This window comes from Elephantulus edwardii, unplaced genomic scaffold (genome assembly GCF_000299155.1).
Source record: "Elephantulus edwardii isolate Elephantulus edwardi_28Jun2011 unplaced genomic scaffold, EleEdw1.0 scaffold00151, whole genome shotgun sequence".
NCBI classification, from domain to species: Eukaryota; Metazoa; Chordata; class Mammalia; order Macroscelidea; family Macroscelididae; genus Elephantulus; species Elephantulus edwardii.
In genome coordinates this window covers 5680842-5695189 of record NW_006399901.1, presented here as the reverse complement: position 1 = coordinate 5695189, position 14348 = coordinate 5680842, and the positions used below count along the sequence as shown (strand labels likewise).

General features: G+C 47.0%; 1 protein-coding gene across 1 annotated transcript in view; it reads right to left on the bottom strand.

Annotated features, from left to right (window-relative positions):
• Positions 1-14348, bottom strand: part of ACACB (acetyl-CoA carboxylase beta) — a 153318-nt gene that overhangs the window by 47502 nt on the left and 91468 nt on the right. The window contains exons 21-26 of the mRNA XM_006894831.1: positions 12982-13082; positions 5514-5602; positions 5284-5408; positions 3065-3178; positions 2458-2571; positions 1805-1894 (exon numbers count right to left, since the gene is read on the bottom strand). Coding sequence (XP_006894893.1) covers positions 1805-1894; positions 2458-2571; positions 3065-3178; positions 5284-5408; positions 5514-5602; positions 12982-13082 — 633 coding nt within the window. The remainder of the gene's footprint in view (positions 1-1804; positions 1895-2457; positions 2572-3064; positions 3179-5283; positions 5409-5513; positions 5603-12981; positions 13083-14348) is intronic.

Below are 14348 nucleotides of genomic sequence, written 5' to 3'. Positions count from 1 at the left end.
GGAGGAGATCACCCATCTTTTTCCCTCTGTTCGAACTGCCTGCCTTTGGGTTGACAGTGTGTCTCCTTTACCCACTAAGCCACCAGAGCTCGCTCAGCTGCAGAGCTGGGGCTGGTAAACTTTTCCTGTAAAAGCAGATCACAGTTTGCACACAGATGCAATTTCTCAGCTTTTGATTGTAACTTGACAGCACTATCAGAAAACAGCTGTCATTAATCTGACTCCAACTCAGGGTATTAGAGGAAAACGTGCTCCGGAGGGTTTTCAAGAGCTGGGATTATTCTGGAAGATGCCCAGGCCTTTTTTCTGAGGCACCTCTGGATGGACTCCAACCTCTAACATTTTGGTGAATAGCTGAGTACCTAATTGCTTGTGCCACTCAGCTCACAAGCCTCGGCTATTCCCATGAAGGTATAGAAGACAGGTGACCCACAGGCTTAAAAGAAGGTGGAAGAGGAAGTGGGGATGCCAGGTGACCAAGACCCTGAGCTCAGAGAGCGAAGAACCCGGAGAAGACCAGCCTCAGCCACAGCAAACATGGAGAGAAGAGTCAGGGAGAAACCAAGAGTCATCTCATATTTTCTTGAAAAGATTCTGAAAGGGTGGGCCAAAACTACTGATTTCCTAAAATTAACAAAGACAGGAGTCATTGCCCTACTGTGAACTCAAGAAAGAGGGAGAAAGGCTGGGGCAGGAGCCAGGGGAACTGGCTCTGATTCGGGTGTGCTGCTGGCCACACCCTTCTCTGTCCCACCCCACAAGGCTCCTTCAGCTTTCGTAATGCCAGGCAGAAAAGTCTTTGGCAATACTGCCTGCACCAGCACAAGGTCACACAGGCAGGAAGTAGGGTCGGACATGAGGACAGAGAATGGCAGCCAGCTGATAGTGAAAAATAAAGAACATTAATAATAATAATAATAATAATAATAATAATAATAATAATAATAATAAAATAATGAGGGCTATGCTTACAGCCATCAGAAACCAAATGCCGTTGACCTGCACTGAACTTGGAGCAGAACTCGGAGCTCAAAGAAGGAACGGAGCCCACCTGACATCTGGGCTGTGGCCTTGTGAGGCCCTGGGCTGAGCCACGCCCAGAATCTCAGGAGTCCTGATGGTGCAGAGTTAAGCACTTGCCTGTCATAGAAAAGCTGGTGTTTGGACCCACCGAGAGGTCCCGTAGCGAAAAGACCTGGTGATCTGTTCCTGTGAAGGTGACATCCTAGGAAACCCCAGAAGGTGTTATGGTGTCACTGCAGGTCTCCACGACCTGATGCAAAAGCACTACGGACAATGACCACATGCCTTTCCAGAGCCCAGTGGGAAGGACAGGTAAGATAGTACAGTGGCTACAAGAGTTAACTCTAGAGTAAGACAGACCTAGTTTGAACCCTAAGGGAGCTCTGGTGGCTTGGTTGTAAAGAGTTGTGCTGCCAACCCAAAGGCACATGGTTTGAGTCTACCAGATGTTCCAAAAGAGAAAGATGGGCAATCTCCTTCTGTGTGATTTACCACCTCTGAAAACCCACTGGAGGGCCAGCTATGAGTCGGTTCTGACTTCACAGTACATAATGACAACAGCTTAAATTCTGGTTCTGCCACTTCTTAGCCGTGCGACTGACCTTAAGTCAAGTCATTGGCTTGTCTGCGCCTCAGCTCCATAAAGGAGGAAAGATGCCTCCTTTATGGAGATAATGCTAGGGGACCTTTGTAGGTGTTGGGTGAGCGGGCCAGGGAGGCTAAGCCCGGCCTCGGCAGTGGAAGGACTGCTTACTGGTGTGTAAGGGCTTCTCCTCCTTACCTCCAGGGAAGCCATGCACACAACTTTGTTGGTGTGATAGAAGAAAGTGGGGAGGACATCAAAGATGGTTGTTTCTGAAAGGATCAGTTTCTGGTGGGGAAAAGAAAAAAAAAATCAACAAGCTTTAACCAGCAGATGATAAGTGGGAAGGTGGGAATGAGGAAGCGAAGCCCCCGGGGGTTACAGATAAATGCTGCCCAGTCTCCAAGTACACAGGTTCCCTCCAGGAGGTAGCTGTATGGGGGGGGAGGCGGTCAGAGAACTCAATAGCCCTTGGGGACTCAGGGACCCCAGGATCAGACACGCGGTGGATCTGGGCGTTTGTGAATAAGCAGGGAGAGGGGGTGTAAAGCTAAGATGAACCTAGACGCTGCCTTGTACATGTGCCACATCCAAGCACGAAGGACCACAGCTGGATTTTACAAGTGGAACCTGCCAGAGCATCCTCCCCAAGCCAGCAGCCTTCCTTCCAGACCTAGCTCCAGTCGCCCCTGCCCTTCTCTCACCCGCCCCAGGCAACCCCCACTAGGCTGAAGGGCCAGACTTTCAACCATGCCCACAGGACTGTCAGCATCTCAAGGGCAAGGGAGCCTACATCCCCGGGGACCCCTGCTAGGGCCACAGTGGGAGATGGGAGGGAGGAGGGGCCTCACCTTGAGGTTTTCCGGGCAGAACTGGTGGCCGTACATGTCAATGGCAGACAGGAAAATGGACTCCACCTGGTTGTGTCTCAGCTCATATGAAGGGAGGTGGGAGGCAATCAGGATCTGGAACAGGGCGCACCGGTGAGGCCGAGTGAGCCAGCTTCTCAGGCAGAGCACCAAGGGCAGGTCGAGTCAGAGACAAGGGGCGGTAGCAGCTCATGGATGGTGGGACCACCAATGTCTATGGTGGGACTGCACAACGTGGCCAGGCATGATGGGATTACTCACAGTAGGATGGCAAACAGTGAGATCACACTCAATGGCTACGTGCAGAGTGGGGCAGTTTATGGCAAAGACATGCAAGCCAGACTGCACACAGTGAGGCCACACAGAGTGGAAATTTACTTGGGGGGTTCCTGGATGTAGGGCTGCACAGTGGGACTGTACAGTGGGGTCACATTGAGTGGGGCTTATGTACACTGAGGCTGTGCACAGTAGGACCAAACAGTGGTGTGCACACAGTCAAGTTGCTCACGACAGAGCAGCATGATGTGATTGTATGCAGTGAACCGTACATGATGAGGCTGCACACAGTAGGGCCGCACCCAGTTCTCACCTGTCTGGCTCTGAGGGCCACTTTGCAGTGCTCGCTTTTGCTCAGCTGAGTGAGCTCGTTGAGGATGGAGGTCAGCTCATCAGACAGGGCAGGGTCTGGGCTACAGAGTTCATCCTGCGAGGGACAGAAATGGAATCCCAAGTGACTTTTTTTCCGTCAGAGGGAATGAGTCAGGAGCAACCTTCTCCCAAGGGTGTGGCTGCCCAGAAAGCAAGCCCATGGCTCAGCTATTTGGATACACCTGCGGGACCTGATATAAACACCCTGATTACTCTCTCTGGTGAATCTTCCATTGTTGCTTTTATTATGTGCCATCGAGTCGTCATAGCAACCCTATGTAGAGCAGCTCTGAAGCCTCCCCTGTCCTCAGCCAGTCCCCCAGTTACTGTACCCATTGCCCCAGTTACTGCAATCCATCTCATCTGGGATCTTCCTCTCCTGCGCTGACCCTCTACCCTTCCTAGCATGATACCCTTCTCAGAGGATCATTCCCTCCTGGCCACATGCCCAAAGTATGTGAGACAGAACTTGAAAATCCTAGCCTCCAAGGATAAACTTGGTTTCCCCTCTCCAGAACAGACCTAGTTGTTTTCTTGGTGGTCCATGGTATGTTCAAGACTCTTCTCCAGCACCACAACTCAGACATCAATAATTCTCTTTTTTTTTTTACATCAATAATTCTTAATCTAACCCAATATCATGGAAGGAGGAGTGGCATCCACTTCCATAATAGCTTGCCTCCGGAAACCCTATGAACCTGAGAGAGGATGAAAGGCACCCAAGCGTTGAGGACTCTCCTTCATAGGGTCACTATGAGTTGCCTGCGACTCGATGGCACTTAACAACAACAACCTAATATCCACCCTAAATAATTTATATGAATGAATGCTGTTCAAACATGGGGACTGTAATTGTCATCAAGAAGCATCATGTGTATGAGGTGTTGGGTGGAAAATGGATTTGCTCTATGAACTCTCACTCAAATCATAGTAAAAAGTTTTTTAAAAAGGTAAAAACAAAAACTCCATCAAAAGGGTGCTTTATTTTGTTGTTGTTGTTATGTGTCGTCGAGTCGCTTGCGACTCATAGTGACCCTATGTACAACAGCCCTAAACTCTGCTCTGTCCTGTGCCAATCGCACCATCTCTGATACACCCATCCCAATTATCCCAGTCACTGAATCGATCCACCTCATAGAGGGCCTTCCCCTCCTGTGCTGTCCCTCCACCCTCCCAAGCATGATGTCCTTCTCCAAGGACCGGTCTCTCCTCACAACATGTCCAAAGTTAGCATAGAAAAATTCATTCCCCAAAGAGTTAATATCTCCTTGGCCAGAAGTTCTCAGATGCTTCACACTGTGTTCAATAGGGAAGTCTTCACCGCCCCCACATTTAATGAGGAAAAATTTCAAACTAGGGAAAACTGGAAGATCAGTGCAGAGAGACCCTCTACTCCTGATATTCACTTCGCGGCACCAGCAGTGTACTTTCTGCCATGCTTGCATCATCTCCAGTGGGCATGCGTGCACCTTCTCAAGTCCTGAACATGAGCTGCACACACTGTCCTTCACGACGGGGTCCTTTCCTCCCATTTAACTATCCAAACTGAAAGACCTACTTCCCCGAGCTCTGCCAAAGGGAGGTGAGAACAAAACCCACCTGCTGGGTTGCTATGACGGCAGGAAATTTGAGTCCTAACTTTCTTCAAGAAGATCTAGGATCTGCTATGTGTTCTGTGCCAGTTAAGACCTTCCGCAGGGTTATCAAACTAGCGCCCAACCACCTGCATTCAAAGGCGCAGCCTCCTTCTGTTTTTATAAATAAAGTTATACTGGAACCTGGCCCCATATACTCATTTGTGCACTGTCTTTGGGCACGTGGCCAGGAGGGAAGACACCATGCTAGGAAGGGTGAAGGACAGCGCAGGAGAGGAAGACCCCAGATGAGATGGACTGACACAGTGACTGGGGCAATGAGGGTAGGTGTGTCAGAGTCAGTGAGACTGGCTCAGGACAAGGCAGGCTTCAGAGCTGCTGGACAGAGGGTCGCTGTGAGTCACAGGCAACTCGACAACACATAACAACAACAATAACATGGCTGCATTCATGCTACCACCATCAAGTAAGATGGCCATGACAGACCCCCTGAAATCCTTATTCTCTGGCCTCTTCCAGAGAACCGGGCTGACCCTGAGCCCTCTGGGCCCTTCTTTCTGCTTACAATCAACATGATCACCAGCTGGTTCTTCTTGGCCACCTGCGCGTGAGAGAAGATACAGTCTAACACCTGGGACATGTCCGGCTTGAACCGCTCCCTGAGGTTGATCACACACTTGTCATAGTGGGCTACAGAGGGACACAGAAAGTGGCACAGGGTCAGGTCAGGGCTCCTCTGGCCCTCAGGGGGTTGAAGGAGAGGCTCATTGAAAGCATCAGGCCAGCGTGTCTTACCTTGTTGGAAGTGATGCTCAACCTGTAAATATCTCCGCAGGAGATCCAAAACCACCGCCTTCATGTAGCCGCGAGTCCCACTGCGGTACCTGGAGGGGTTGTTGTTGTTGTTATGTGCCGTCGAGTCGTTTGTGACTCATAGCGACCCTATGCACAACAGCCCTAAACCCTGCTCTATCCTGCGCCAACCGCACTGCCTCTGACACACCCATCCCGATTACCCTAGTCACCGAATCAATCCATCTCATAGAGGGTCTTCCCCTCCTGCGCTGTCCCTCCACCCTCCCAAGCATGATGTCCCTCTCCAAGGACACGTCCCTCCTGGCAACATGTCCAAAGTATGTCAGACGAAGCCCCAGAATCCTTGCCTCCAAGGAGTAGCTTGGTTTAATCCTCTCCAAGATAAATCTGTTTGTTTTCCTGGCAGTCCATGGTACATTCAGTACTCTTCTCCAGCACCACAGCTCAAAGGGCATCAATTCTCCTTCTATCCTCCCTAGTCACTGTCCAACTCTCTGATGCATAACAAGTGATTGCAAAGACCGTGGCCTGTATCAGGCGCACCTTAGTCTCCAGAGAGACACTGTTGCTCCTGAGCACTTTAGAGAGGTCCCTAACAGCAGACTTTCCCATGGAGGGGTAAGGACCCCTAAATATTCAACCCCACTTCCTGCCAAGCCTGAATACATTCAACCAGAGGTTGTGTAATTTTTTTTTAAAGTGGAAAATGAGACTAACAAAGCATCAGGAGGCTGCTGTGCTCTCTAATCTCCAGGTCTAGACAGGACTAGTGAGTGGGTCCATCAGCCAGCCAGAGAAGTGACTGAGCTCAAGTCAAACAAGAAGCTGACTGGAGTAGAATTCAAGCCCTTGTTCTTGCTCACCCTCTGTAAGAAAAAGAATTAGACATGGAATCCTGTACGGGGAAAGTCAGTATTATGTGTTGTTGTTGTTGTTGTTGTTGTTATGTGCCATCAAGTCACCTATGACTCATAGTGACCTTATGTACAACAGCTCTGAACCCTGATCTCTCCTGAGCCAACCTTATTGTCTCTGACACACCCACCCCGAATACCCCAGTCAATGAATCAATCCATTTCATTGAGGTTCTTCCTCTCCTGTACTGTTCCTCCACGCTCCCAAGCATGATGTCCTTTCCTCAGGACAGTCCCTCCTTGCAAGATGTCCAAAGTATGTCAGACGGAGCATCAGAATCCTTGCCTCCAAGGAGCAGCCTGGTTTCACCCTCTCCAGGAAGAACCTGTTTGTTCTCTTAGCAGTCCATGGTATATTCTGTACTCTTCTCTAGCACCACATCTCAAAGGCATCAATTCGCCTTCTAGCATCCCTAGTCACTGTCCACCTTTCTGTTTTGGGCTTTAATTATTAAAAAAAAAGAGAGCTCTGGTGGCCTAGTCAGTAAGGAGTTGCATTGCCAACACACAGGCAGGTGGTTCAAATCCACCAGCTATTTCAGGGCAAGAAAAACAAGCAATCTACTCCCATGTGATTTACAACATCCAAAAACCCCTGGAGGGTCAGCTATGAGTCAGCTCTGCCTTGATGGCATCTAACAACAACAATCATTAAAAGGAAAAATTTTCATTAATCCTACCACATAGAAAGACAATTTAAAAAAAAAATTGGAACACAGTCATTAAAAGATTCTCCCAGAGAAGGGGGGAAAGGTCCCTCATAAACATATATCACTTTTCGTTCAAAAGAAAATGTTCATCTTAATGTTCCCCAAAATATTTCCTCTTTTAAATCTTTTCTGTTGGAAGCAGGAGTGACATCCAGTCTGGAAAACCTATGAACCTGGAAAAAGAACGAAAGTTATACAGGAGGTGTCCAGGACTTCATTCATAGTATCGTTATGAGTCGCCTGTGACTCGACGGCACTTGACAACACCACCACCAACAACAGCATAGAAAGAGAGAGCAGTTGGCCTAGCAGACAGAAAACCAGGCGCCCAAGCCAAAGGTGGGTGACTCTACTCCACTGCCCTCAGGCCTGCCTTTAATTGTTTTTGGTGAAACATTCTTCTTGGTCGTGTAACCCTGGTATGTCCACTTGGTGTACAGAGGTAACTGTGGTTGCTGTGAAGCCAAACACTGTGACACTGATGAGTCAAATGCGAGAATGGTTACCCATGGTGGACAGTGTTTGGTGGAGCTTCCCGATTAAAACAAGCTTGGAAGCAGGAGTGGCATCTACTTCAAAATAATAGCTTGTCTCCAGAAACCCTATGAACCTGGAGAAAGGACGAAAGTTATACAGGAGGTGTCCAGGACTTTGGTTCATAGGGTCGCTATGAGTCGCCTGCAACTCGACGGTACTTAACACAACAACAACAAATCCTTTCTGAACTCAGAGAACTGAGTTTATGAAAAAAACATGATCCTAGATTTTAGGGAAGTCGCAACCTGCTTAGGGAGCTCTAGTGGCCCAGTGGGTAAGGAGGTGCATTATCAACGCAAAGGCACATGGTTCGAATCCACCTGCTGTTTCCCAGGGAAAGAGGGGCAGTCTCCTGCAGTGTGATGGATATAGCGTCTGAAAACTCGCTGGAGGGTCAGCAACGAGTCTGTTCCAACTCAAAAGCAAGAAGTCAGCTTATGTTCAGCATCACCAAATGACAACAAAAGACAGTATGACTCAAAACCATCAATTTATCCAAATGTGATTTTTAAAAATTCACACACACAATACCAAGGACTCAACGCAGAAAGAACTTTAAGGAGACTGGATGAGTTTATCATTGGTGCATTTCTTCTAGGTGTTTCTCTGAAGCTAAGGATGGGTTTTAGGAGCTTCTGGGTGGCACAAACAGTAAATGTGACTATTAACCACAATCCACCCAGAAGCACCTTGGAAGAAAAGCCTGGTGATTTCCTTCTGGAAAAAAAAAAGAGCCACTGGAAACCCTGCAGAGTGCAGTTCTCTTGTGACACATCTCTATGAATCAGTTGGCTCAAAAGCAAGAGGTACTGGTAAAGTGTGACCTTTAGGTCGATGGTCTAAAGAGAAGTGTTCTTGGGAGAGATTCCCTTCCCAACCCTTGGAGCAGATCCTTAATCCTTCCATAACGGTACTCCTCTAAGGTCCGTGTCCATCCATATTAGCTGGGGAGTTCCCTGACAAGTAGGGAACCTTCATAAGGCCTATATTCCCGCACCTGCAATTGTGTTTGCCACTTTGATGCATTCTAGTTTGATATTATCTTAAAAGGAATGATTTCTTGCTAGGCGAGTTTGCCATGCAATATAGTAGTTATTCTCCAGGAGACTATGTCTGCTCATTAATAACTTGAGATCAAACACAAAGAATTTACTCAGACCCCTTGGTACCAGCAGTCACGAGAAGTATTGCACTGAGAAAGTCCACTGTCAAGGACTTCTCCAAAATATTGAGGATCAACAATGTCAGTTTGAAGACTAAGGTATGCCTGATACAGGTCATTGTCTTTTCAGTGACATGCTATGCATCTGAGAACTAGGCAATGAGTAAGTATGACAGAAGTATCACCTTTGAACTGTGGTGATGGAGATGAGTACTGAATATCCCATGAACTTGTAGGAAAACAAACAGATAAGTCTTGGAAAAGGGAAGCCGGGAGTATTCCTTAGAAGTGGGGATGAAAAGGCTTTGTCTCACAAGTTTTGGGCATGTTGCTAGGAGAGGTTACTCCTTGTAAAGGGATTATCATGCTTGGAAAGATAAGAGGGTCAAGCAAAGAGAGGAAGACCCTTAACAAGACGGACTGACACAGTGACTGCAGCCATGGACTCAAGTGTGTCAGAGACGATGAGGATGGAGCAGGAGAGGCCAGGGTTCAGGTCTGCTGTCCACAGGTCTCTACAAGTCATTCTTTACATGACAGCGCCAACAACCTATAAAAAAAATCCTAAACTCCACAAGGGCAATTTCTAAAGCTCTTTATCCTGAATAGGAATCCCCAGATGATGCAAAAGAAGGTTAAATCTATGTAGTTGGATACTGACAGATTGGTGGTTCAAATCCACCTAGAAGCACCATGGAAGAAAGGCCTGGCAATTGTGAAAAATCAGCCACTGAAAATCTATGGAGTCCTTCTCACACACAGGGGGCTGTAAGAAGTTGAGATTCAATGGATCAGCTGGTTATTGCGTATAAAGCCATTTCATCACACTGTGTCACAGTCAAAGCTACCATTCTTGTTTGGTATGTGCCAGTTTGTAATGAAAATTAATCCACGGACTAATCAAAATTCCTTATTGTGAATCATTTTTATTCTTACCAACTGGCACATGGAGAGTCAGAAGTAAAATATCTTCAGTAGCTTTGCATAACTGAGATCTTCCAGGTTCCTCACCATACATTCCTCATATGGTTTGAGCCTGCCCTTAAAATAAACTTCTAGCAAAGAAGTAACTGGACCACAGGACTAACACTGTTGTTATGTGCTGTAGAGTTAGAACTGATCCTCCTGGGGTTTCCAGAACCTGTAAACTGCATGGGAGGAGACTGACCATCTTTCTCCCATGTAGCAGCTGGTAGATTGGAACTGCTTGCCTTTGAGATGGCTGTACAACTCCTAACCCGCTGAATCACCAGATATCCATCCATAAACCGCTGCTTCAGCTAACATGAAGCCACAAGAACTACATAGAGCCTTGCTAAACCAGATGTTTTGACTGCCAGGATTACCAGATGTTCTGATTGCTACCAATACCAGATGTTTTGATTGGGGACTGAATAGATGGATCCTGACAGAAAGGGCAGAAAATTGTGGACTAGAAGTTCAAATTATCAGAGAATTCTCACCGACTGGACCCACTCAAAGAAGAAGCTTTGAGACTACTGCCCCAGAACAGACATCAAAGCTTGAATCAAAAGTTTTCCCTTAAGTCACCATTAAACAACAATAAAAAAAGATACTGACATCTTAGAAGCTTATGAGTTGCCTTCCAAAAGCCAACTATTGGTCTCTCCTCATCCAGAGTAAAGAGGCAGGAACAAAATCAAAGACACATTAATCAGTCGGTCCAAAGGAAGCCATGTGAGCCTCAGCATCTATGATCTCAAGACCAGAACTAGATGGTGCCCGGCTGCCACTGCTGAGCACTCTTAAAGGGCCACACTGGAAAGTTTGGGAGAGTGTGAGCAAAACATGGGAAATAAAGCACAAAATCATAAAAAAAAGCAGGATTACTGGTCAAAAAGAGACTGGTGGAACCTTGAGACCAGCCACCCCTGGTCAATAAGTGAACTTGGCCCTGTACTCAATTTCCAGCCAGAATACATCCTGGTTTATAAGGTGAGAGGTGACACTAGGGAGTTAACATTGTTCCTTAGAACAATCAACCACTCGAGATCAAAGGGTCAGTATCTGCTCAAGAGTTCAGAAGACAAGCAGGAAGGAGGGAGGTAGAAGGAAGGAAAACGTGTTGGATCTACTGAATGGAAACTTGATTTGCCCTATAAACTTTTACCCGAATCCCAATGCAAACAAGAAAACAAAACAATGTAGATAAAAAATTAAAAAATCATCAACCTTATTTGTTGTTATAGCTGCCATCAAATTGACAATGACTAATGGGTGCCTTTGAGTTGTAGGGTTGGGGAAGATATCTCATGGGCTGCCAAAAGAATAAACAGCTATATCTTGGAGAAGGTGCAGCCAGAGTGCTCCGTGGAAGTACAGATGGCAAAGCTTTGTGTTTCATTCTTGGGACATGTGGCTAGCTGAGGCTATTCCTTGGGAAGGGATTTCACGTTTGGAAAGATACAGGGTCAGTGAGGACAAGACCCCCAAAGAGATGGATTGACATGGTGACTTCAGCAACGGGCTCCGGTGTGTAAGAGATGATGAGGATGGTGCAAGATAGGGCAGGGTTGACATCGGCTGTTCATGGAGTCTCGAGGAGTCATATTCGACTCAACAGCCTAACAACAACAATGGTGGCCTTGGGCTGCCCGGCACCATCTTCACCATCTCTGATACACTCAAGTCCATTGTTACAGCCATTGTCAATCCATCTTGTTGAGCATCTTTCTGTCTTTCTCTGCTCTTCCACCTTTTACAGCGTGACATCATTTTTCTAGTCATTGTTAAGTACTATGTTTTTATACAAACAACAACAAAAATATCTTGAAGAGACTAAAGGGAAAACAGTAGTCCTAAACAGCAGTGGCATCTACTTCCTAAAGAACATGCCTCTGGTAACTCTATGAACTTTGAGAAATGATGATAGTTATAGAAAGGCTTCAGGCCTTTTGTTCATAGGGTCGTTATGAGGCATGCTCGACTCAATGGCAACCAACAACAACAACAACAAAGCTAGTTCAAAGACAGTGGGTCTAAATTAATGGAGGTGAAAAAATTCAAGCAGAAATACCAAGAATTTTGACATGGTGTGAAGTATACATCACCCCAACATGAACCCCTCTACTCATCTCATGTCACTGAGCAAGGTTGTTGCTGTTATATGTCTTCGAGTTGAGGACAATTCATAATGATCTTATAAACAACTGACCTGAAACCTGGCCAGGCTTGCACTAGTCCCATTATCTCGGATACTTTTGATTCCATTGTTCCAGTCACTGTGTCACTCCACTGCACTGAGGGTCTTCCTCTCCTTCATTGGCCCTCTCCACCTTTCCAAAGAACTGCCTTTCCTAACAATGTGCCCAGAGCATGTGAGATGCAGCTTCACCATCCTTGCCTCTAAGGAGCATGCTGGCTGCACTTTCTCCAAGACATACACGTTTGTTCTTCTGGCCGTCTGTGGGATATTCAGGACTCTTTTCCAACACCACAAATCTAAGTTGTTGTTGTTGTTGCTGTTAAGTGCTGTCGAGGTGAGCACAGTGACCCTATGAAAAAAAGACCTGAACCCTATTCTATAACTATCCTCATTTCTCTACATTCATAGTTTCCAGAGGCAATTTGTTTAGGAAGTGGATGTTGCTCCTGCTTCCAAGCCTGTCTCAGTCTGGGAGCTCCACCAAACACTGTCCACAATGGAAAACCATTATGACATTTGACACAACAGTGGCACAGCATTCAGCCTCACAGTAACCCCAAGTTACTTCAGTATAGTAAATTGACAGACCAGTGCTGTACCACTTAGAAGAATCTTCATCCCAAACACAATTAACACCAGGCCCAAGGGCCCACCCACAGGTCATGGTTGACTCCAAACAAGAGGATTCCAGCCCACAGCTCATTGTTAGCTAAACCTGGCAAATCCAATCAGCTCACACAAGATTTTGAACAAAATAAATACAACCAAACAGTCCACACCTGACCCTCAAATCTAAGTAGAAACAGTGAAATGGGAACATGTTTGGATGTGCAGATTTTTTTTTCTGAAAAGAGTTAAATTGTAATGAGAGGAATAGATGCACACACACACCCAGGCTGCACACTGGTGCAACAGTATACTGATGTTTGGCAGCCGCCCCACAACACCCAGAACTCACCTCTGTACCAGCTGGACGATGCTCTGGGTGTTCATGAAGAAGACCTCGCGGTCAGCTTTGCGCTGCAGTGTGGCTGCGTGACAGTCTAGGATAGTGGCTATCTGGACAGGAAAACAGGACTGGCCACTCGACACAGAGAAGTCACTGGAAGGACCCCCCACGGCTCCTACAGAGGCCTGTCCAAGGCTCATTTAGAGACCAGAAATTCCCACCCGCCCCCTGCCTCCCTACCACCTCCAGCCACCCAGAGCCAAGCCCATTCTTCCCCTGTGAGCTTCAGGCTCAGGGCATTCAAGAGCTCAGGGTGACAGGTGTCACACAAGGATGTGGGCATGTATGGGTGACCCCTGGGGACAAATCGGGATAGCTACAGGAAAGAGGGCAAAGAGTCGCAGGGTGGGGGATGAGGAGTGCAATGTTTTAATTGATAAAGAATTTCCCTGGAGACCTCATGCTTGGAACGGTGGAGGGACAGCGCAAGAGAGCAAGACCTTAGGTGAGATGGATTGATTCAGTGACTGGGGTAATGGGGGTAGGTGTGTCAAAGACAATAAGGTTGGCACAGGATAGAGCAGGGTTCAGAGCTGTTGTACATAGGGTCTCTCTGAGTCTCAAGCAACATGAACAACAATTTACATACATAATATGCCTCTTTTTTCCCAAGTGTACAATTTATCATTGTATGGAACTGTCATCCCTATTAAATTTTGGTATGCTTTTATCACAAAAGGAACCCTTGTACCCAATGGCAATCATTCCCTACTTCTCATTGACCTTGACCCTTGGCAACCACTAATCCACTTTCTGCATCTGGATGTGCCAGTAGCGGACATGCTAACCTACACTACATGGCCTTCTGGGTCTCATGTCTTTCAAATCACATCTTGTTTTTGAGGTTCACCCACGTGGCAGCAAGGATCAACACATTGTTCTCTTTCTGGTTGAATGTTATTCTGTCCTCTGGAGCTGCTACCTCTGGGACTGACTTGTATTCTGGTTGACCTCTACCTTCGCAAACCACAAGCAGGGCCAACCAGACAGAGGGCAGAAGGGTAAGCAGGTGCTCTGCTAATGCAACAGGGATCTGTTGGCCTACTGGGTGAGAAGCTGTGCTGTTAACTAAAAGACATGTGGTTCGAATCCACCAGCTGCTCTGCGGGCAAAAGATGGGCAATCTCCTCCCATGTGATTTAGTCCATCTGAAAACCTGCTGGAGGGTGAGCTACGAGTCAGTTCCGACTTGATGACACATAACAACAACTGCTGATACAAACTGTGTCTCAAATTCTTGACAAAAACAACAAGAAAATGAGATGAATGTGGCATTCACGGTGGCACCTCTATCCCATCCTGGAATGGATGGCCCT